Source organism: Ylistrum balloti, unplaced genomic scaffold (assembly GCF_031769215.1).
Source record: "Ylistrum balloti isolate Yb309-2 unplaced genomic scaffold, AGI_CSIRO_Ybal_v1 Utg371224, whole genome shotgun sequence".
Classification (NCBI taxonomy): domain Eukaryota; kingdom Metazoa; phylum Mollusca; class Bivalvia; order Pectinida; family Pectinidae; genus Ylistrum; species Ylistrum balloti.
The window spans coordinates 467,760-489,675 of NW_026782663.1; the positions used below are offsets into that span (position 1 = coordinate 467,760).

A 21,916-nucleotide genomic window follows, 5' to 3' on the forward strand; every position below is an offset into this window, starting at 1 on the left:
AAAACCGGGATCTCATTCGCAAAATAAGAAACATGAAGGATATACAGGTTTTTGTATTCTTGGCACGTTAAAAGGGTTGAACTCAAATATATATGAGTTTGTAAACTGTTAATTGATACAATCTATCTTATATAAATGTTAACGTATTCGATACTTGTATGTTAATAACCGTTATGGCATTTAGGCAATGTATCATAAATTACTAAACTTCAAAATTTGACCTTTTTGTACTTAGCGTCGATTCATTTTGACGAGCATCCTTATTCACCACCCTAAACAATCAGGGAAATATACACGCAAACGAAGGGGAGGGGGACGGAAGGGGTGATCTGAATGAAATGTCATTGCTTGCATGCGATCGTACCCTTAAAGTTTCATATAGCAGTTTATAATTGTTTATTCTAATGTTTCAATAGGGCGACTGCAACATATTTTTGTGCAGTTTTACAGTTGTCATAGTTATCTCATTGATATCATTTTGATATGAAGCTGGACGTATTTGATGCTCGTTAGTTTACCTGCTGGTTCCGTTGTTGTATATCTCGTTTGAGAACGTGGCATTACTTGCTCGACAAACATTTGTTTATGTACTTTTTCTTTTAGGAGTTTAAATCTAACTCGTGTTCTTCTTTTGCCATAACTACATCGAGTTTGTATTTGAATTAATATTCTATTAATTTGTCGCTATCTTCTTTGTTGTGTTCATATACCAAACCGTATTGGAAAATCGGTCAATATAGTATCAAAAGCGATAGATTTTACACAACGTCGTTACCATAATGTACTTGGTGGACAAGTTTTTTTACCGTTCAATAAAGTCGTTATTTAGCACTGTTTGACTTTTCTTGACGGACGAGTATTACCAACAAATATTTATTTGGTTACTTCATTAAATATTTGTCAAGTTCATTATTACCATTGATTGATATTTGCCTAGTCCGGTATTCAAGTATTTATTAAGTGTTTCATTCATCGCCCACTTCACCTATACTTTCTAATATGCAGTTTCACTAATTTGTAGAATGTATAGTGTTCAAAAACATTGTGTAAGTGAACGGAATCAAGACAGGATAACCATTGACGGTTAAAATGTTTACATGTATGAATCTGTCTTAATAAGCATTTATACGTGTTAATAATTAAATCTTCTACTGTTTCCAGGATTTTTACAGATCACAAGTATGGCCAATATGTTGAGACGTAGCAGAGGAATAATCTTTGTTCTTGGATCGTTAACTGTGCTATTTATTCTATTGACAATATTCAATAAATTTGGAAACACACCGATTCATCGAGGTACGTAACCAATGTTAACTTATAGTGTAGCATGTGACATGATTCGAATCTTTATTTTGTTTTACTTTTTACCCAGTTCCGCAATATTGTATTTAACTGAAAATAAATCGAGGCGCATCTGATGTCATAATGGGGATCTTTAGAATGATAATTTATCATTACACTTTCACTAACTATGTGGAAAGGACCAAAATATTTCTTAAATGAGAAAATATTCCGGTATAAAAAAAGAAAAGAATTTCAAATAGCAATCAATATCATTTCCTTGAGGTCTTTAATGTCTGACTATTGCTACATGTATCTTTAATGTCTGTCTATTGCTATATGTATCTTTCATGTCTGACTATTGCTATATGTATCTTTAATGTCTGACTATTGCTACATGTATCTTTAATGTCTGACTATTGCTATATGTATCTTTAATGTCTGACTATTGCTATATGTATCTTTAATGTCTGACTATTGCTATATGTACCGTTAATGTCTGACTATTGCTATATGTATCTTTAATGTCTGACTATTGCTATATGTACCGTTAATGTCTGACTATTGCTATATGTATCTTTAATGTCTGACTATTGCTATATGTATCTTTAATGTCTGACTATTGCTATATGTATCTTTAATGTCTGACTATTGCTGTATGTATCTTTAATGTCTGACTATTGCTATATGTATCTTTAATGTCTGACTATTGCTGTATGTATCGTTAATGTCTGACTATTGCTGTATGTATCGTTAATGTCTGACTATTGCTATATGTATCTTTTATGTCTGACTATTGCTATATGTATCTTTTATGTCTGACTATTGCTACATGTATCTTTTATGTCTGACTATTGCTATATGTATCTTTAATGTCTGACTATTGCTATATGTATCTTTAATGTTTGACTATTGACGCGGTACTGCTATATGTATCGTTATCACCAGATATTGTAACAGACTAAACGGATGTCAATGATTAATCTTTCATATTGTAGTATTTTACCAATAAAAATTCTTAATGTGCAATAAAAAGTAAATAATCCAAAAATTTAACAAAACCTACCGCTTACACAGGGATTAGCTGGTCGATAATGTCATTATTCTGTAGGCTAGGGACAACATAAACCCCGTCTTGTTACAATATTGTTACATTTAATTCAATGACATCTCGCAAAATGATATATATAATACCATTCACAGTGATCCTCCTAAATCTGGGAAACTTTCAAAACACCCCCAAATCATTCAGCTGAGACATGACCGTGGTACTGAGCTACGATCATTTTTTTCTTCTTTTAATTTTCATTATCTAACGTTACCAGCTTTAAAGGATCACATCGTTAGATGTTATGCATGTTTTATCTTCCTCAGTTCGATGTTATTCGAATTATAAATGAAAGATTATTCTTGAAATATGATAATTCATTATTATTAGTTGATGGGGGAATTGCATATAGTGCATTGTTAGACTTGTTTGAAACCTGCATGTCTTGTAAAGGCATATTGGTTACAATCAAATCTAGCATTCTCCTTTAATTAGCGGGCGGATCTTATGTAATTTGAAATACAATTTATGTGAAAATGTTCATATTTACCTAAACCTTTCAGAAATAAAAACCAATTGAATGGTTGTAGATACATATTTTCAGTCTCAATAATGAGATACCGAAATAAATAGTCTTCATAAGATTTTCCTGATGAAGGAATCATATTACATTTTTGAAAATTATGTTGTTTTTGTTTCAATTTTAACTATGCTCATAATTGCATATCCTGTATATTACATGTATATATCGAAATTTTTATGACATTTTAGCGAGATGGAAGTAGAGATATTTTGTTTTCGATCTCATGTCCAACATGTATAAGACATTTCTGTATTTTTTCCAGACACTTCATCGCTTGGACTTCCGTTAGACAACAGTTATTTACTGGAGGCAGAACAGGTAAATCAGGCTCTTAATTGTGATAGTCACTCATAAAGATTCACACAACACCTGTTTCATTTCTGTAGAATATATAGTGCAACATTTTACAATGCAGAGAGAGAAAATGAGTCCGTCCTACTGATATAAGGTACGATTTACTGCTCTTATTTACTCTTGTTATTCCCTTTGTAGACCTGAATATTCATATTCTGTTTAAATACTTGTCGTTCAGTTATAGAATATTTTTATAATATTATCTTGCTGTACGTCCACTGAACGTCTCTTTATTTACTTGTGGAGTCCTCTCGTCCATTCCCTTATCACTCTGAAACATTTATGAGACTTCCTTCTGGCTTCTGACATCCTTACGTTTTATATTTGAATTGGTTTTTCGTTCACAAGATAGAGGGGAGGTAACTCATTCTTATTTAGAACTTTTACAGTGAATATGCCATTAATATCTGCTGTTTGCTGTATTTATTCATTCGTCCACCCTGTGGAGAGGGCTTAAATAGACTTTAGGCTGTTGCCTATTGCCAATTGAAAATTTTCAGTAAAATCTTTGTGAAATGAAACAATATGACGAATGCTGAAGATTTTATTTTTTTGGATACTTTCTTGCTGGAAACCCACAAAGGTGTCACAAAAACAACAGTCGACACTTTAAAAAGAAACATACCATGCAATGGAATATCGACCATGTGTCACCAACATGCCATATTTTTTGTGATAATATTAAGCACTTTCATTTGAAATCGATATTAATTTCATTTCTCCCAATTATGTGTTGCCTTATTTAAAGTTGATAAAACATACTTTTGTCCTAATTGAAATAACTTAACAAATATTTCTTAAAACTGTGTATCAAATACCATTGCATATTGCGAGTCTTAACTGGATGTCATCGATACGCTATTAAAAACAACAATAAAATTGCACTTTTTTTTTGTGGGAGGGGGGGGGGGGAGGGGCGATCTAAGATGGTACTGATACTGAATTGAAATGATATTTGGGAAGAATACTACATACTCTCAAGGTATTTTTTTATGTATGGATTTCAGGGGAATACCGATGCCGCCTCCGCTGAAAGCGATAACAGAGAGAGAGTCCAACATCTCCGTCGGGAATGTAAACATCATCATCGAAAAGAAAATGGACATAAATATCTTAACTATCTCATAGTAGACAAGAAATACAAAATGGTGTTTTGCTACATTCCCAAAATTTCCTGTACGGAATGGAAGACGATATTTATAACTTTGAAAGGAAAAGTAAATTCTAGTTTGCTGGATTTAGGGAACGTTCACAGAAAGTATCAACGTCATTTGTCATTTCTAGGTTCATATTCATCGCGTGATCAAAAACGTATACTTGAAAATTACAAGAAATACATTGTCGTAAGGAACCCACTAGAACGACTGTTATCGGCCTACAGAAACAAACTTGCAGGTCGGGGTTTTAAAGATTATACATTTCAGGTAGAAGGAAAGAAAATTGTGAATCGTTATAGAATTAATGCAACCCGAGAGTCTCTTAAATACGGAAACGATACCACTTTCCTGGAATTTGTGAAATATATCACAGATAAAAAGACAGAACATCTGAATGATCACTGGGATAGATATACAACGTTATGTCGTCCCTGTTTAGTAAAGTACGACTTTATTGGGAAGTTTGAAACTCTCAGTAGGGATGCTGATTATATCTTAAGGGATATTGGAGCTCCTACTGAAGTTCGATTTCCTTCAAGGTCTAAGAAACATAACAGTACTATAGAGACTGTCAAAACAGTAGACAAATATTATTCACAAGTACCTGCAGAATATATCAAAAAGTTATGGAAGTCCTATCGATCTGATTTCGATCTGTTTGGTTACTCATTGTCTGATGTTTTAAATGTGACCTCAATTCCAGAAATGAATACATTTTAACACTTTTACTGTCATTTTATAATTGCTAGCATTATTATTATTAGTTGATACATTAACTCGGTACTAATTATCTCCATGTCGATTCACTACATTGAGGTTGATGTGATAAACATGTTTATAAGTTTTTTTTATACAATTTGCTGTTATACAATGTAAGAAGTGAATAATGTTTATACATGTGTTTGATGTAATGTTTAGGCAGCCCAAAATTGCATTATAGTATATCGGTAAACAATTTTACATGTCATGATGTCGTGTAGCTTTCTTTCTTTTTCTTTCTGTAATTTTACTTTATCATTTATCAATGCCTTGCATTATTTTTACAATTATTCAAGTTAAATTAATTTTCCCGCAATGAAGTATTGTTTAAGTAAATGCATGCTCTGCTTGGTAATCCTACCTATCCTTGTTCATGTTGGTCATTAATAATATTGTTGCTACAATATTTTTGTGTTCAAAACAGACAACTATAATTGTTTTTCTATCATCGTAATTTTCTTTTTCTCTTGTATTTTATCTTTCTGTGGAAAGGTTCCCCCTCCAAACCACGAAAGCTCAAAATGGGCTTCTTCTTACCATCAATTTGCACTCTTATCTTCTTTTACCTATCACTTTTATCCCATTCTTGTCTTCTTTGCTATCTTCCATTCCTTCTGTATCTTCAGATGACGACATACCTTTATGAACATATTGTTACCCATGGCCACCTTGTCACACGTTTTCATAGATATTATGCCTTTTACCCTCCATGACGGGTTGTTGTATTAATACATGGAGGTGTGCTATAAGTACATTTTATTGTAAGTCACTTGCTTTTAGTAAGAAATTGCGTTTCATTGATAAGTCTGACTCATTTCTTACCTTGTTTGAAACCGCTGTAAATTCATGCATATTATTAGCATACTTAGCATGTATGCAAGCATTTGTTAAACAAAACAATATAGTTCTGAATATAATTCTGAAGTTTGTATTGTGTGATAACAATTCAAATTGTTATCTTATCTTGAATACATGTTTTTATACATGCCACTTTAAGATGATAAATTTTCACAGATTGATGAAATCAATCAATTTAGTTAGTATCTTTATCTTTTCTTGTGTTAGGGATTTCCATTTCTTTATTATACTGATATTTTTGCTATTGCTGTGTATGAATGTTGAATCGAATCCTGGCCCTGGTTCTGACGAGCTTTCAATATTTCATCTAAACGGAAGAAGTATCAGAAATAAGCTAGATTTTATTGAAGATTTTACTGGTGAATTTGATGTTTTATGTTTTATGAAAGTCATTTAGACGATAATGTTTCCATAGATGACCTGCTTATACCTGGATTTCATTCTCCTTTTAGACGCGATAGAAATTTGCTGGTGGTGGTGGGGGGGGGGGGGGGGGGGGCGTTATTGTTTACGTAAATAATTTACTAAAAAAAAACTAGAAACTAGATTAACAGACCTTGAATATAATAGCGATGAAACCATTTGGCTACAAATCACTTTTCGTAACACCACTTATATCGTTGGCACCATTTATAGACCTGTAATTTCTGTTTTACCATTTTGGGACAATTTTAGATCAGCTATTGCAAATGCATGTTTACGGTAAACTGTTTGTCTTCTACTAATACATGTACATATAATCTGATGTAGCTTTGCATTCTCCAACTTGTGATGACCACTGTACAGTCACTATTTTATACCAGACACTCCAGAAAATTACATCGGAAAAAAATATTGATTTACATGTAATTGAATAATGGCGGATTTGTTAATGCTAATCTTTCAGCAATTGACTGGGAATATTGGCTCGGTAGTACAGATGATAATGGAGTTTTAAATGACATTAGTTCTAGTAAGATAATGAGTTATATCGACATATCTGTACCACATAAGACTGTAGCCATAAAGAGTTTATGACGATATATGGATGAACAAGGAAATCTAAAGTTTAAACTGGGACAGCGAAATACGTAACACTTTCAGGCTAAATAAGTGAATACTTCACAGCAAAAATACAGACAGCTACGGAATTCAGCTATTACTGTGATTAAAAATGTAAAACAAAACTAACTTACAAAATAAAAAACATCTTTCTGTCTGAAACATTTCTCCTGGAAAATGGTATCGAATAGCAAAAGCTGTTACCAATTAAAAAAATAAAAATAATACTGATTATCCATTGGAAATTAATGGTAAATTGGAAGTACGTGTTGTGGATCAGTGTGAGTCGTTTAAGTTTTTATTCACATCGTTTTCTTCAACTGATCAGTAGTTTGTTTATTGTTTTAGTTAAACATTCCTTTTATTAAAACTTCAATTTCAAGTTTTTCGTTGCATTTTTTTTCTACAAGCTATACCGACTTAGTCGTGAGTATATTGACAAAAGATACCTTACAGAAGTAAGTAATGTATACATTGTATGTAATTTATCTGTTGTCATTTAAATCAGAATAATATCATTGTTTTATGTTACCAGATGTATCTCCAGTGGATTTTTATTTTAAATAAATAGAACGTGGATTTCTATAGTCATTCAACAAAGGTAAATTTCCGGGGGTGGGTGGAATCAAATTTATGGCTGTAAAACTGTTTAACAGTCAAAATGGACACTTTTTTTATAATTCAAGCACATAAATGTCCTGATCTCAAGAAAGATAACTCCTATCGTCTAACTTCAAATCTTATTTTCACTGCTGTGATTATCTCCCTTCCACCACACACCGCACAGGAATCAAAATCGGAGCGATGTCAACGATGTCCACATCATCTTCAGTTGTGTGATTCGGTAGATCATTATGTTTAGCTATACCTCTTGTTTTGGCTGATTGGATTAATAGAAAGCATTTTGTCTCCTCGATTTACTGACGCTGTCACATTGTAGACAGCAGATGTGTTTTAGTAGTAATCTTATTCTAGCGCTTTAGGCGGCGGAAGTATTGCATTAAAACATGATTGCGCTAATTGTCACTTCTGTATATTGTTTGTGTATACCAATTACTACTGATTCATCATTGCACTAATTTACAAGAAAGTAATTATGCACTGCAATCTGATTGCACTAGATAATACACATTTGCGTTATGTACAATGCCATTTTTTCCCTTAATCTCCAAACTCCTTAGTGTAACTAAAAAAACAACAAACAAAAAAAAAAAAAAAACGAAAAAGTTAAACCTTTCACAATGATATGGGCCTAGTAAGACTCCTAGTAATAACAGAAAACTGATATGTGAACACAAATATTAATTCAAGCTTATACCGTACAGAAGATGGCAAAGTACGATGAAAAAAGGACATTTACTATGGGACCATTGAAAACGAAATGGAAAATAAATCAGTTGTCTGGAATTCTGAAAACCTGAAAATCCGAAACAACGAATCCTCCCTCTTCTACATTTAAACCAAGTTCTGCTTTCCTACTTACCAAAGTCTGTGTATTTCGGCACTTTTTACACCAAACATCTATAGTATCTATAAGATTGTACAAAAACCCTTTAATACAAATTTAGAGTTAGATACAGTAGAGCCAAACATTGAATCAAACTGCATCATACAGTTTTTCAGTCATTTTAGGTCACTGATGCTAAGGACCTAAATTTTGAAGCCACGGAGGAGATTGAGAAAAATCCAAAATGATAGGAAGAAAAATCAAACTTATTAAACATATTGCGTTATATTCTTATATCTGATAATTTTAGAAGAACGTCAAGCACACGTGTGTATTCTGAACCGTGCCACTGTTTGAATGAATTAAAATGTGAAATACAGGTTATGGCAAAATTTAGAATTCAGTTGTCAGTTTCTTGTGTCTTTAAACGCTCAAACCAACAAACACGTCGATAAACCTTCAGTATATACAGTTATACATATATAACTGGTGAACCAAGTTATATAGATGTATATACAGTTATACATATATAACTGGTGAACCAAGTTATATAGATGTATATACAGTTATACATATATAACTGGTGAACCAAGTTATATAGATGTATATACAGTTATACATATATAACTGGTGAACCAAGTTGTATAGATATATAACATTTATACATATATAACTGGTGAACCAAGTTATATAGATGTATATACAGTTATACATATATAACTGGTGAACCAAGTTATATAGATGTATATAGTTATACATATATAACTGGTGAACCAATTTATATAGATGTATATACAGTTATACATATATAACTGGTGAACCAAGTTATATAGATGTATATACAGTTATACATATATAACTGGTGAACCAAGTTATATAGATGTATATACAGTTATACATATATAACTGGTGAACCAAGTTATATAGATGTATATACAGTTATACATATATAACTGGTGAACCAAGTTATATAGATGTATATACAGTTATACATATATAACTGGTGAACCAAGTTATATAGATGTATATACAGTTATACATATATAACTGGTGAACCAAGTTATATAGATGTATATACAGTTATACATTATAACTGGTGAACCAAGTTATATAGATGTATATACAGTTATACATATATAACTGGTGAACCAAGTTATATAGATGTATATACAGTTATACATATATAACTGGTGAACCAAGTTATATAGATATATATACATTTATACATATATAACTGGTGAACCAGGTTATACAGATGTATATACAGATATAACTGGTGAACCAGGTGATACAAATGTATATGCAGATATAACTGGTGAACCAGGTTATACAGATGTATATACAGATATAACTGGTGAACCAGGTTATACAGATGTATATACAGATATAACTGGTAAACCAGGTTATACAGATGTATATGCAGATATAACTGGTGAACCAGGTTATACAGATGTCCGTATATTATACAGATGTACATATAGTTATATAGATATAACTGGTGAACCAGATTATACAGATGAATATACAGATATAACTGGTGAACCAGGTTATACAGATGTATGTACAGATATAACTGGTGAACCAGGTTATACAGATGTATGTACAGATATAACTGGTGAACCAGGTTATACAGATGTATGTACAGATATAACTGGTGAACCAGGTTATACAGATGCATATACAGATAAAACTAGTGAACCAGGTTATACAGATGCATATACAGATAAAACTGGTGAATCAGGTTATACAGATGCATATACAGATATAACTGGTGAACCAGGTTATACAGATGCATATACAGATATAACTGGTGAACCAGGTTATACAGATGTATATACAGATATAACTGGTGAACCAGGTTATACAGATGCATATACAGATATAACTGGTGAACCAGGTTATACAGATGTATATACAGATATAACTGGTGAACCAGGTTATACAGATGTATATACAGATATAACTAGTGAACCAGGTTATACAGATGTATATACAGATAGAACTGGTGAACCAGGTTATACAGATGTATATACAGATATAACTTGTGTGTCTTTCACATGAAATTCATTCCAAAATAAAAGAGCACATGACTTAAACCTGACTGGAAATTCGGAGTTGTTTACTGAGATTTATCTCCCTTTAAACGCTCAAACCAACAAACACGTTGATAAACCTTCAAATGTTTCTTGGTTGCGTGGTTTCTGGAGGGGAAATGCGGGAGAGCAGACGGAAAGCTAATTATATCACACAGATACTGTCTGTCTAAACCTAATGCCCGTCTTTCATGTAACCTTGATGCACTCCCATGTAATGTATGTGAAATGCATTGCCCTAATTACTTGCCGCCAAACGTGTGATTTTTTCTAGGTGCAAATCATTTTTTTAAGTTAACGTTCAGAAAGTCGGTGAGTTTTAATCTTTCGAAGTATTATTTCATCGGAATGATTGTACGAAAGTTATATAAGTGCATAAACCTTATAAGACAGAAGGTGATACAGAATGCCCAAAATATTATAAATGTTCCTTATCATTACGAACATGACAACTACATCATTAGAGGAAAATTCCGAACGATCTTTGCAAAAATTTCAATCATTATATCAAAATTTTACTAAACAGACATGATAACTAGCATACCCTGCTTAGCACAGGATAGCGTGACACTCAAAGGATAAAGATATTATGATGTACTGTCTGTCTGGTGTTCATCCGGTTTTTCTCTAGATATCATAAACATTGCAATACACACAGGCGATGTTTTGAAGATAAGCTGCAAATTTGTTTGTCTTTTTTTTATTATTATCAAAATCTTCTTATATATCTAAGTCTATAACAGTAAAGAAACAAAGCAATGTTTGCAATATTGAAATGTAGATATACGGTTATATAGACATTAGACAGTGTGCAGCTATTGGGCAGTAATCTACATCAATTGTACGCGGAGGAAAACAGACAGCTGTTTTGTCTGTGGGCGTGACATAGAATCTCTGACGTAAGTGATGATATCTAAAAGATAACACAGTTAGGATCGAATATTTGTGGTCCACCCTGATATCAAAAGGTTACTTCAGTAAGAAAGTCTGCATTAACCTATATAATGAGATATATTGTTAATATGTAATTAAACATTGTCATCATAAAAGTGTTTCTGAAGTAATCAGTTTCGTTTCCTAGAATATATCCATTCATCAGTTACATGATTCTTACAAAATGATTTCTATTTAATCAAACAAGTGATATGTTAAGACTGACAACATAACATACCGTATTGAAATATGTGAATCCAGTTAGACATATGTTACAAGTAAATCTTGTGATATCAAAGTAATAAGTTTGTAAATTTGATTAATCTTAGTGCTGTAAATGTTATTAGACCAAGCTATGAAAAATTGGTGTTAGTCTTAGTGATGTAAATGTTATTTGACCAAGCTATGAAAAAATGGTGTTAGTCTTAGTGATGTAAATGTTATTTGACCAAGCTATGAAAAAATGGTGTTAGTCTTAGTGATGTAAATGTTATTTGACCAAGCTATGAAAAAATGGTGTTAGTCTTAGTGATGTAAATGTTATTTGACCAAGCTATGAAAAATTGGTGTTAGTCTTAGTGATGTAAATGTTATTTGACCAAGCTATGAAAAAATGGTGTTAGTCTTAGTGATGTAAATGTTATTTGACCAAGCTATGAAAAATTGGTGTTAGTCTTAGTGATGTAAATGTTATTTGACCAAGCTATGAAAAAATGGTGTTAGTCTTAGTGATGTAAATGTTATTTGACCAAGCTATGAAAAATTGGTGTTAGTCTTAGTGATGTAAATGTTATTTGACCAAGCTATGAAAAAATGGTGTTAGTCTTAGTGATGTAAATGTTATTTGACCAAGCTATGAAAAAATGGTGTTAGTCTTAGTGATGTAAATGTTATTTGACCAAGCTATGAAAAAATGGTGTTAGTCTTAGTGATGTAAATGTTATTTGACCAAGCTATGAAAAAATGGTGTTAGTCCTGGTACTGTTAATGTTCCTAGTCCTTGTTGTATAATTGTAATTAGTTGTTGATAATAACAATGTAATCATTCTTATGTATAACATTAATATAATTAGTTTTATTGATGATAAACTTGTAATTAGTCTCGTTAATGAAGATTTAAGCCTAGCAAGATATGTCATTGAACAAATTGGCTATAAATATACCCCCCACTTAATCTGATTGTAGGGACGTAAATAGTAAATTATTTCATACTTATGTAGAAGTTAAATGTCTGTTTTCAAATGGAACTACTGTTGTTAATCAGTTATAATTACTTAAGTAGTGAATCTCGTTATACAGATACAGTAACACGGATAAAACTGGTGAACCAAGTTATACAGATGTATATACAGTTATACAGATATAACTGGTGAACCAGGTGATACAGATGTACGTATAGTTATACAGATATAACTGGTGAACCAGATTATACACATATATATACAAATATGACTGGTGAACCAGGTTATATAGAGGTACATACAGGTATAACTGGCGAACCAGGTTATACAGATATATATGCAGATAAAACTGGTGAACCAGGTTATAAATGTATATACAGAAATAACTAGTGAACAAGGTTATGCAGATGCATATACAGTTATACAGATATAACTGGCGGACCAGGTTATACAGATGTATATACAGATATAACTGGCGGACCAGGTTATACAGATGTATATACAGTTATACAGATATAACTGGCGGACCAGGTTATACAGATGTACGTATAGTTATACAGATATAACTGGCGGACCAGGTTATACAGATGTATATACAGATATAACTGGCGGACCAGGTTATACAGATGTATATACAGTTATACAGATATAACTGGCGGACCAGGTTATACAGATGTACGTATAGTTATACAGATATAACTGGCGGACCAGGTTATACAGATGTATATACAGATATAACTGGCGGACCAGGTTATACAGATGTATATACAGATATAACTGGCGGACCAGGTTATACAGATGTAGTAACAGTTGTGTATCAGATTTATTAATGATCTTATATCGATATCAGTCGATTGATAAATAATAGAAAACTAGATGACATATGACTTTGAAATATATATTATGTAACTGGATTGCCGCTTTCTTTTGTTGCTTATATAGGCTATGTTGAAACGATACACTCAATTTTGTTCTAATGATTCTATGTTTTTTGGAATATTAGTTCGCGTCATTCTGATGTTACTAAGATGTTTAGTTCTAAATGAATTACTAAAGTATGTATTCCGGTGTATAAAAGTGTCGTTATCCTTTATAACCGTGTAAAATATTCTATAAACCTTTAATTTAATTCATCTGATGATGACAAGCGTGAATCCCGAAATGGCTGCGTGCTACAGAGGTTACAAAACACTCAAATATCTCTTTTAAACATTGATTCATTGAGACATAACTTTTTTTAATCGATGTAAACAGAAGCTGTTTGTTTTTTCCCGCCTTTTGTCTAAGTCAATCTCCTGTAAGGTTCACGGAGCAGGCACGCATTGTGATGACCCTATGGGCCTAAAAGGTTCATTCATGGAATTCAGGAGCTGGTGGTGTAGCGTAGTACTACAGGGTCAGTCAACTCCCGGAGTCCCTGCTGGGATCAATATCAGAGGTCTTTCATCCTGTGGAATGTTCACCAAGCCATATGGCTGGGGAGGGTAAAAAGGTCAGACAAGAACTCAGTGATATGCATGGATCTACATAAGTATATAATAAACAAAAGTGTATTGTTCCCTAGTGAGATATAAATATGTATCAAATTGTATTAATATGTCGCATTTCAGTTCAATGGTACATTGTGTACACCAAAACACGTTAGATCACAGAGATTTTTAATTTACCACCGAGACAGGTTGAAGATAATACTCTTTGCAACCTGAGCAATGTCCAGTAGCCGTTGTAATGAAGATATATAGTTACAAAGTGATTCTGACTAGCGCCTGTCGACAACTGTCGGGGAGTAGGTTTGTTTATACAGAGTGGAGAGTGTGCCTTCAAATACATGTATCAAATTTTACTGCGCAGGGGACAATAAGCTGTTTTTGAAACATTGGAAATTATCGCATCAGCTTCTTTCGAAAGAGGTTCACTATAGTAGATTTTTAGTAGTGTTTTCTGAAATTCTGCTGTATTTTAGACGGGTTTTATACAATTAATGAATAAATTATTGCTTCATTGGTTTAAAAGGAAGCTCGTGACTTGATTTCTCGTTTATTAAACATGACAGATATCTACTGATGTTGATGTGATTTTTTTTATTGATTGTTGTTTTTGTTCTTTCTTGTGATTTTTCTCTCTTTAATTTGCTATCTTCACTGCTCTTCCCTCTTCTTCATCCCATGAGGATGCAGAAATCACATTTGGAAATACATATACAACACATAAGAATAATTACAGTTGTTATTCAACCATATTATTGTAAGATAAAATTTGCTCCTCTTAGGTCAACCCCAGTCAGAGTTCTAACTCATACCAGTAACTGTCGATAATGACATTGAACCCTTTAGGAAGCATACCGTGATAATAGTGAGAATGACTAGCCATGTAAGAGACATATATATGAATTTTCGTTTCTTCTCAAGGTAGAACTTTCTTACTGTGTTTTGACGATTTCAAACTACTACAAAACAATTTGAGATTAGAAATGAAAAAAAAAAAAAATAAATAAAAGCAGTGTTTATATATGTTTCTTGTTTTCATTGTATTGTACATGTGTTGATATTCAACATGCCCATTCTATCGACTGTCCGTTATAACATGTGGACGCAGTGACTGTCAGCGCCTCGTGGTATCCTTGTATGGCCGATATCTCTGTGCCAAAAAGACCACCTCATGGTATCATGAAACTGTTTTGGGGCACTAGTTAGCTGTATGGAGGTATATAGAGATATACAACTGTAAAACAAGTAGTCATTACTATCATAAAAGGTGTTTCCACAGGAGACGAGACTGTCTAGTCATTTGATGATAGATATGGTACGACAAGTACTTCAGATAACTTTGTTTTAAATTTTTGCTTCAAATTTAGAAAAGATGTCAATGCTTAATGATAGTTTGATTCATACCGTTTGTGTTTTGGCTGTGCATGCAATGAATGCACGGAATGCTGTGGTTTGTAAAAGATACGGAATGCTACATTTTTATTGGACCGAGAACAAACGAAACGCATAAGCGCTATACACCGCACAAATCTAACGGGTGAAATGAAATACGTCTGCACCAATTAAACATACAGCCTTCTATCACATCATGCCATCGTTGGTGTTCGTTTTCAAATGAAGCTGAGGACTTATTTCGATTGTCGTATTACTTTCTTTTCAAAGAAAATGTTTTATCAGTTTACAAACCATTTAATTATTGTCATTTGAACATGAACTAGATGTGTAAAGTATTGATGTCATTTCAGTGCAAAAGCGATGTGCCCATGAAATTGCAATAAGGGGCGATTCACAACTCCTTTGATTTTGTGGTGTAATTTGGTACAAGTTTTGTTACTGTCAGTAAGGACTAGGTTAATGAATAGATATGAACCGTACTCGGCACAGGTGTGTCCTGGAGAGTCCTCATACACCAAATCTCGCTATTGGCAGAAAACAGAAGAAATCAGGTTTAAATATTCCGATAATTGTTCTACTTAAACATTCATTCTACTAGCGTCCCGTTGTCAATATAGTATTTCTTTCTGCTGTTTTAAGACTTTAATGAAGAATATCGCTCTCCGTTATTGCCGTGGTGTATTACTCTATTCCGACCTTGGTCAGCATTTCCAAAGTTCAATTATATTTTTTCTTGAGTACACAAATTTTATCTACCTATGAGAATAATTTTCTTTAGTTCTAAAAGAACCATGTAATTTCGGGGATTTTTTATATTGTCTTTTGTTGTTGTTGTTATTGTCGTTGTCGTCTTCGTTGTTGTTGTTGTTTGCAGCAAATTAACAGACAAAACTACAGCTGTAAGCAAAGTGGGTTTGCCTTCGACCCAGTTTGTATATATATGTATATATGTATATGTGAACTTATCATCTTTTGTGATTTTTATTGGGCTGAGATAGATCGATAGACACCTCCAGCAAATCTAGAGATGATAGCTTGTCTGAATATCGGTTATATCACGTTGAGATATATCTTGTCTGTTTAAGTTGACGCTGTAATGCATTGTGTCTGTGTATTGATGTTGTTTTATATTTTGTCTAATTGAGTTGACGATGTGGTATATTTTGTCTATATGAGTTGACGCTGTGGTGCATTTTGTCTAATGGAGTTGACGATGTGGTATATTTTGCCGAAGTGAGATGACGACGTGGTAAATTTTGTCTATGTGTGTTGACAATGTGATATATTTTGTAAATGTGAGTGAGTGGAGGCTGTGGTATATTTTGTCTATGTGAGTTGACGCTGTGGTGCATTTTGTCTAATTGAGTTGACGATGTAGTATATTTTGCCGAAGTGAGATGACGACATGGTAAATTTTGTCTATGTGTGTTGACAATGTGATATATTTTGTAAATGTGAGTGAGTGGACGCTGTGGTATATTTTGTCTTTGTGTGTTGACAATGTTGTATAATTTCTCTATATGTTTTGACACTGTGATATATTTTGTCTATGTGAGGTGGCGCTGTGGTATATTTTGTCTATGTGAGTTGACGCTGTGGTATATTTCGTCTATGTGAGTTGCCGCTGTGGTATATTTTGTCTATGTGAGGTGGCGCTGTGGTATATTTTGTCTATGTGAGGTGGCGCTGTGGTATATTTTGTCTATGTGAGGTGGCGCTGTGGTATATTTTGTCTATGTGAGTTGACGCTGTGGTATATTTTGTCTATGTGAGTTGACGCTGTGGTATATTTTGTCTATGTGAGTTGCCGCTGTGGTGTATTTTGTCTATGTGAGTTGCCGCTGTGGTGTATTTTGTCTATGTGAGGTGTCGCTGTGGTATATTTTGTCTATGTGAGGTGGCGCTGTGGTATATTTTGTCTATGTGAGTTGCCGCTGTGGTGTATTTTGTCTATGTGAGTTGCCGCTGTGGTGTATTTTGTCTACGGGTGTTGTCATTGTGATATATTTTGTCTATGTTAGTGGATGTTCTTTTATATCCTGTCGTAGATTTGACGCTGTGGTAGAATTTGTCTGTGTTGATGCTGTGGTAGACTTTGTCTGTGTTGACGCTGTGGTAGACTTTGTCTGTGTTGATGCTGTGGTAGACTTTGTCTGTGTGTGTTGACGCTGTGGTAGACTTTGTCTGTGTTGATGCTGTGGTATTTTTTGACTCGGAGTTGACACATTGGTATATTGTTTATCATGTTTGTTCACGCATTCGTCTTTTTTTTCATAACCCATATTTAAGATCTTTGTTGTCATTATTTCAAATTGATTTTTTTCAGAATGTCGATGCTTTTTTTTGTATTTTCAACAGAAATCTATTTTTCAAAAGAATCTAAACTTAGGCGGTAACTACCTGTGGCTAGATTAAGAGATTTGAAGCTTAGATGTAATTTCTTATTTCATATCAGATCATGGCTTGAGACAATCATCACTGTGACAGATACCCAAATACATCTATATTGTCTGGTTATTCAAAGAACATGGTGCGTAAAATGAGAATGCACACAAAATATAACATCAAAGTTTTGTCAGGTCTTTAATGTCTTTCAGCTATGAGTTATTATTTTGAATAGCTTTCTTGTATGTTTCTCATTGCGCGTCTTCAAAGAAACAAGTTATAATAAGATATGTTGTTAACATCGATTTTCTTTTAATTAAGTCACCAGTAAAGTTTGATATGACTTGTATAGACACATCAAAGAACCCATGATAGATATATATGGCAATAGGATATATACCCAAGTAATGAGAGAGAGAGCCGTTTTAAATACATTGACATTGTGGGAATATTTGTTGTACGGATATTGCGTGTTTGGAAACTGATTGTGGGGACAGTGATTATCATGAAAGTAGTGGGGACAGTGATTATCATGAAAGTAGTGGGGACAGTGATTATCATGAAAGTAGTGGGGACAGTGATTATCATGAAAGTAGTGGGGACAGTGATTATCATGAAAGTAGTGGGGACAGTGATTATCATGAAAGTAGTGGGGACAGTGATTATCATGAAAGTAGTGGGGACAGTGATTATCATGAAAGTAGTGGGGACAGTGATTATCATGAAAGTAGTGGGGACAGTGATTATCATGAAAGTAGTGGGGACAGTGATTATCATGAAAGTAGTGGGGACAGTGATTATCATGAAAGTAGTGGGGACAGTGATTATCATGAAAGTAGTGGGGACAGTGATTATCATGATAGTAATGGTATTTTTTAGTAACTGTGAGGAAGTTTACTGTGAGGATATCGTAAGCATGGTCATTATGGTGATATTCAGTGCGGATAATGGTTATGAATGTTGTGATATCCGGATATAGCGATAGTGTGAATACAGATTGTAATGATATTGTGTAGATTATAGATATAGGGACTTTAAATCTGGGATAACGTAGAAATTAATGTGTGATAGTGAATGTGTATGTATTGTTTATATACATTTATACGAGGAAAATCATCAGGGGAATACTGATTGTGTGGATAGTAATTGTGGGGATCATGATTGTGTGGATAGTAATTGTGGGGATCATGATTGTGTGGATAGTAATTGTGGGGATCATGATTGTGTGGATAGTAATTGTAAGGATCATGATTGTGTTAATGGTCGTTGTGGAGATTGTAATTGTGGGGATCATGATTGTGTTAATGGTCGTTGTGGGGATCATGATTGTGTTAATGGTTGTTGTGGGGATTGTAATTGTGGGGATCATGATTGTGTTAATGGTCGTTGTGGGGATCATGATTGTGTTAATGGTTGTTGTGAGGATTGTGATTGTGTTAATGGTTGTTGTGAGGATTGTGATTGTGTTAATGGTTGTTGTGGAGATCATGATTGTGTTAATGGTCGTTGTGGGGATCATGATTGTGTTAATGGTCGTTGTGGGGATCATGATTGTGTTAATGGTCGTTGTGAGGATTTTGATTGTGTTAATGGTCGTTGTGAGGATTGTGATTGTGTTGATGGTCGTTGTGAGGATTGTGATTGTGTTGATGGTCGTTGTGAGGATTGTGATTGTGTTGATGGTCGTTGTGGGGATCATGATTGTGTTAATGGTCGTTGTGAGGATTGTGATTGTGTTGATGGTCGTTGTGGGGATCATGATTGTGTTAATGGTCGTTGTGAGGATTGTGATTGTGTTGATGGTCGTTTTGAGGATTGTGATTGTGTTAATGGTCGTTGTGGGGATCATGATTGTGTTAATGGTTGTTGTGAGGATTGTGATTGTGTTAATGGTCGTTGTGGGGATCATGATTGTGTTAATGGTCGTTGTGGGGATCATGATTGTGTTAATGGTCGTTGTGGGGATCATGATTGTGTTAATGGTCGTTGTGGGGATCATGATTGTGTTAATGGTCGTTGTGAGGATTGTGATTGTGTTGATGGTCGTTGTGGGGATCATGATTGTGTTGATGGTCGTTGTGAGGATTGTGATTGTGTTGATGGTCGTTGTGAGGATTGTGATTGTGTTGATGGTCGTTGTGAGGGTTGTGATTGTGTTAATGGTCGTTGTGAGGATTGTGATTGTGTTGATGGTCGTTGTGGGGATCATGATTGTGTTAATGGTTGTTGTGAGGATTGTGATTGTGTTAATGGTCGTTGTGGGAATCATGATTGTGTTAATGGTCGTTGTGGGGATCATGATTGTGTTAATGGTCGTTGTGGGGATCATGATTGTGTTAATGGTCGTTGTGGGGATCATGATTGTGTTAATGGTCGTTGTGAGGATTGTGATTGTGTTGATGGTCGTTGTGAGGATTGTGATTGTGTTGATGGTCGTTGTGAGGGTTGTGATTGTGTTAATGGTCGTTGTGAGGATTGTGATTGTGTTGATGGTTGTTGTGAGGATTGTGATTGTGTTGATGGTCGTTGTGAGGATTGTGATTGTGTTGATGGTCGTTGTGAGGATTGTGATTGTGTTGATGGTCGTTGTGAGGATTGTGATTGTGTTGATGGTCGTTGTGAGGATTGTGATTGTGTTGATGGTCGTTGTGAGGATTGTGATTGTGTTGATGGTCGTTGTGAGGATTGTGATTGTGTTGATGGTCGTTGTGGGGGTTGTGATTGTGTTAATGGTCGTTGTGAGGATTGTGATTGTGTTAATGGTTGTTGTGAGGATTGTGATTGTGTTAATGGTTGTTGTGAGGATTGTGATTGTGTTAATGGTTGTTGTGAGGATTGTGATTGTGTTAATGGTTGTTGTGAGGATTGTGATTGTGTTAATGGTCGTTGTGGGGATCGTGATTGTGTTAATGGTTGTTGTGGGGATCATGATTGTGTTGATGGTCGTTGTGAGGATTGTGATTGTGTTAATGGTCGTTGTGAGGATTGTGATTGTGTTGATGGTCATTGTGAGGATTGTGATTGTGTTGATGGTCGTTGTGAGGATTGTGATTGTGTTGATGGTCGTTGTGAGGATTGTGATTGTGTTGATGGTCGTTGTGAGGATTGTGATTGTGTTAATGGTCGTTGTGAGGATTGTGATTGTGTTGATGGTCGTTGTGAGGATTGTGATTGTGTTGATGGTCGTTGTGAGGATTGTGATTGTGTTGATGGTCGTTGTGAGGATTGTGATTGTGTTAATGGTCGTTGTGAGGATTGTGATTGTGTTGATGGTCGTTGTGAGGATTGTGATTGTGTTGATGGTCGTTGTGGGGATTGTGATTGTGTTGATGGTCGTTGTAGGGGTTGTGATTGTGTTGATGGTCGTTGTGGGGGTTGTGGTTTTGTGGATAGTCGTTGTGAGGATTGTATGGATAATCACCCTGGGGTACAATGATAATTATGGTAGCCTGCATCACCTGTCAATCAGGTATAATTATTGTCTATAATATTTGCTCGGTGTTTTAATTCCGGTCCGGATATTGTTTGTATTCAAAGTCCATGACGTTTTGAACTAAAGACAGACTTTTAATCATCTTGATACATAATTAAAAAGTACAAATTCTTACACAATGAACTGTAATAAGAGCTATGATATGATCACGGATTTTTCCATCTATATATTACATTTACATTGTGTTAGGAACCATTAATTAACAGGTGTAGAAATCACTTTAACTTTTACCATTGGTCGAGTCCATAGATTTTAATTGTTTTGTATATAATTCCATTCTTGTACTTTAAATGTATAAAAATGGAAAAAAACCCACATTTTCCTGCAACTTGATATACAGGGAGGGTGTAATAGCGACACATTTCAAAAGGGACGAGAAATGTTGACAATACAAATAGTTAACAATGATAATAAATAACAC

General features: G+C 34.1%; 2 protein-coding genes across 2 annotated transcripts; both read left to right on the plus strand.

The window, feature by feature from the left end:
• The first annotated feature begins 4,297 nt into the window (after nt 1–4,297).
• On the plus strand, nt 4,298–5,143 carry LOC132561548 (carbohydrate sulfotransferase 11-like). The gene has a single exon (XM_060226248.1). It carries the CDS (start codon nt 4,412–4,414, stop codon nt 5,141–5,143), a length of 732 nt encoding a protein of 243 aa, XP_060082231.1. The 5' UTR covers nt 4,298–4,411.
• Nucleotides 5,144–19,062: 13,919 nt separating this feature from the next.
• Nucleotides 19,063–21,438, plus strand: LOC132561549 (tenascin-like). The gene has a single exon (XM_060226249.1). The coding sequence runs from the start codon at nt 19,063–19,065 to the stop codon at nt 21,436–21,438; it is 2,376 nt and encodes a 791-aa protein (XP_060082232.1).
• Nucleotides 21,439–21,916: the final 478 nt, after the last annotated feature.

Excerpts from the sequence above, each read along its gene's own strand:
- LOC132561548 (XM_060226248.1), top strand. The coding sequence starts at position 4,412 with ATGGTGTTTTGCTACATTCCCAAAATTTCCTGTACGGAATGGAAGACG.
- LOC132561549 (XM_060226249.1), top strand. The coding sequence starts at position 19,063 with ATGTGTGATAGTGAATGTGTATGTATTGTTTATATACATTTATACGAG.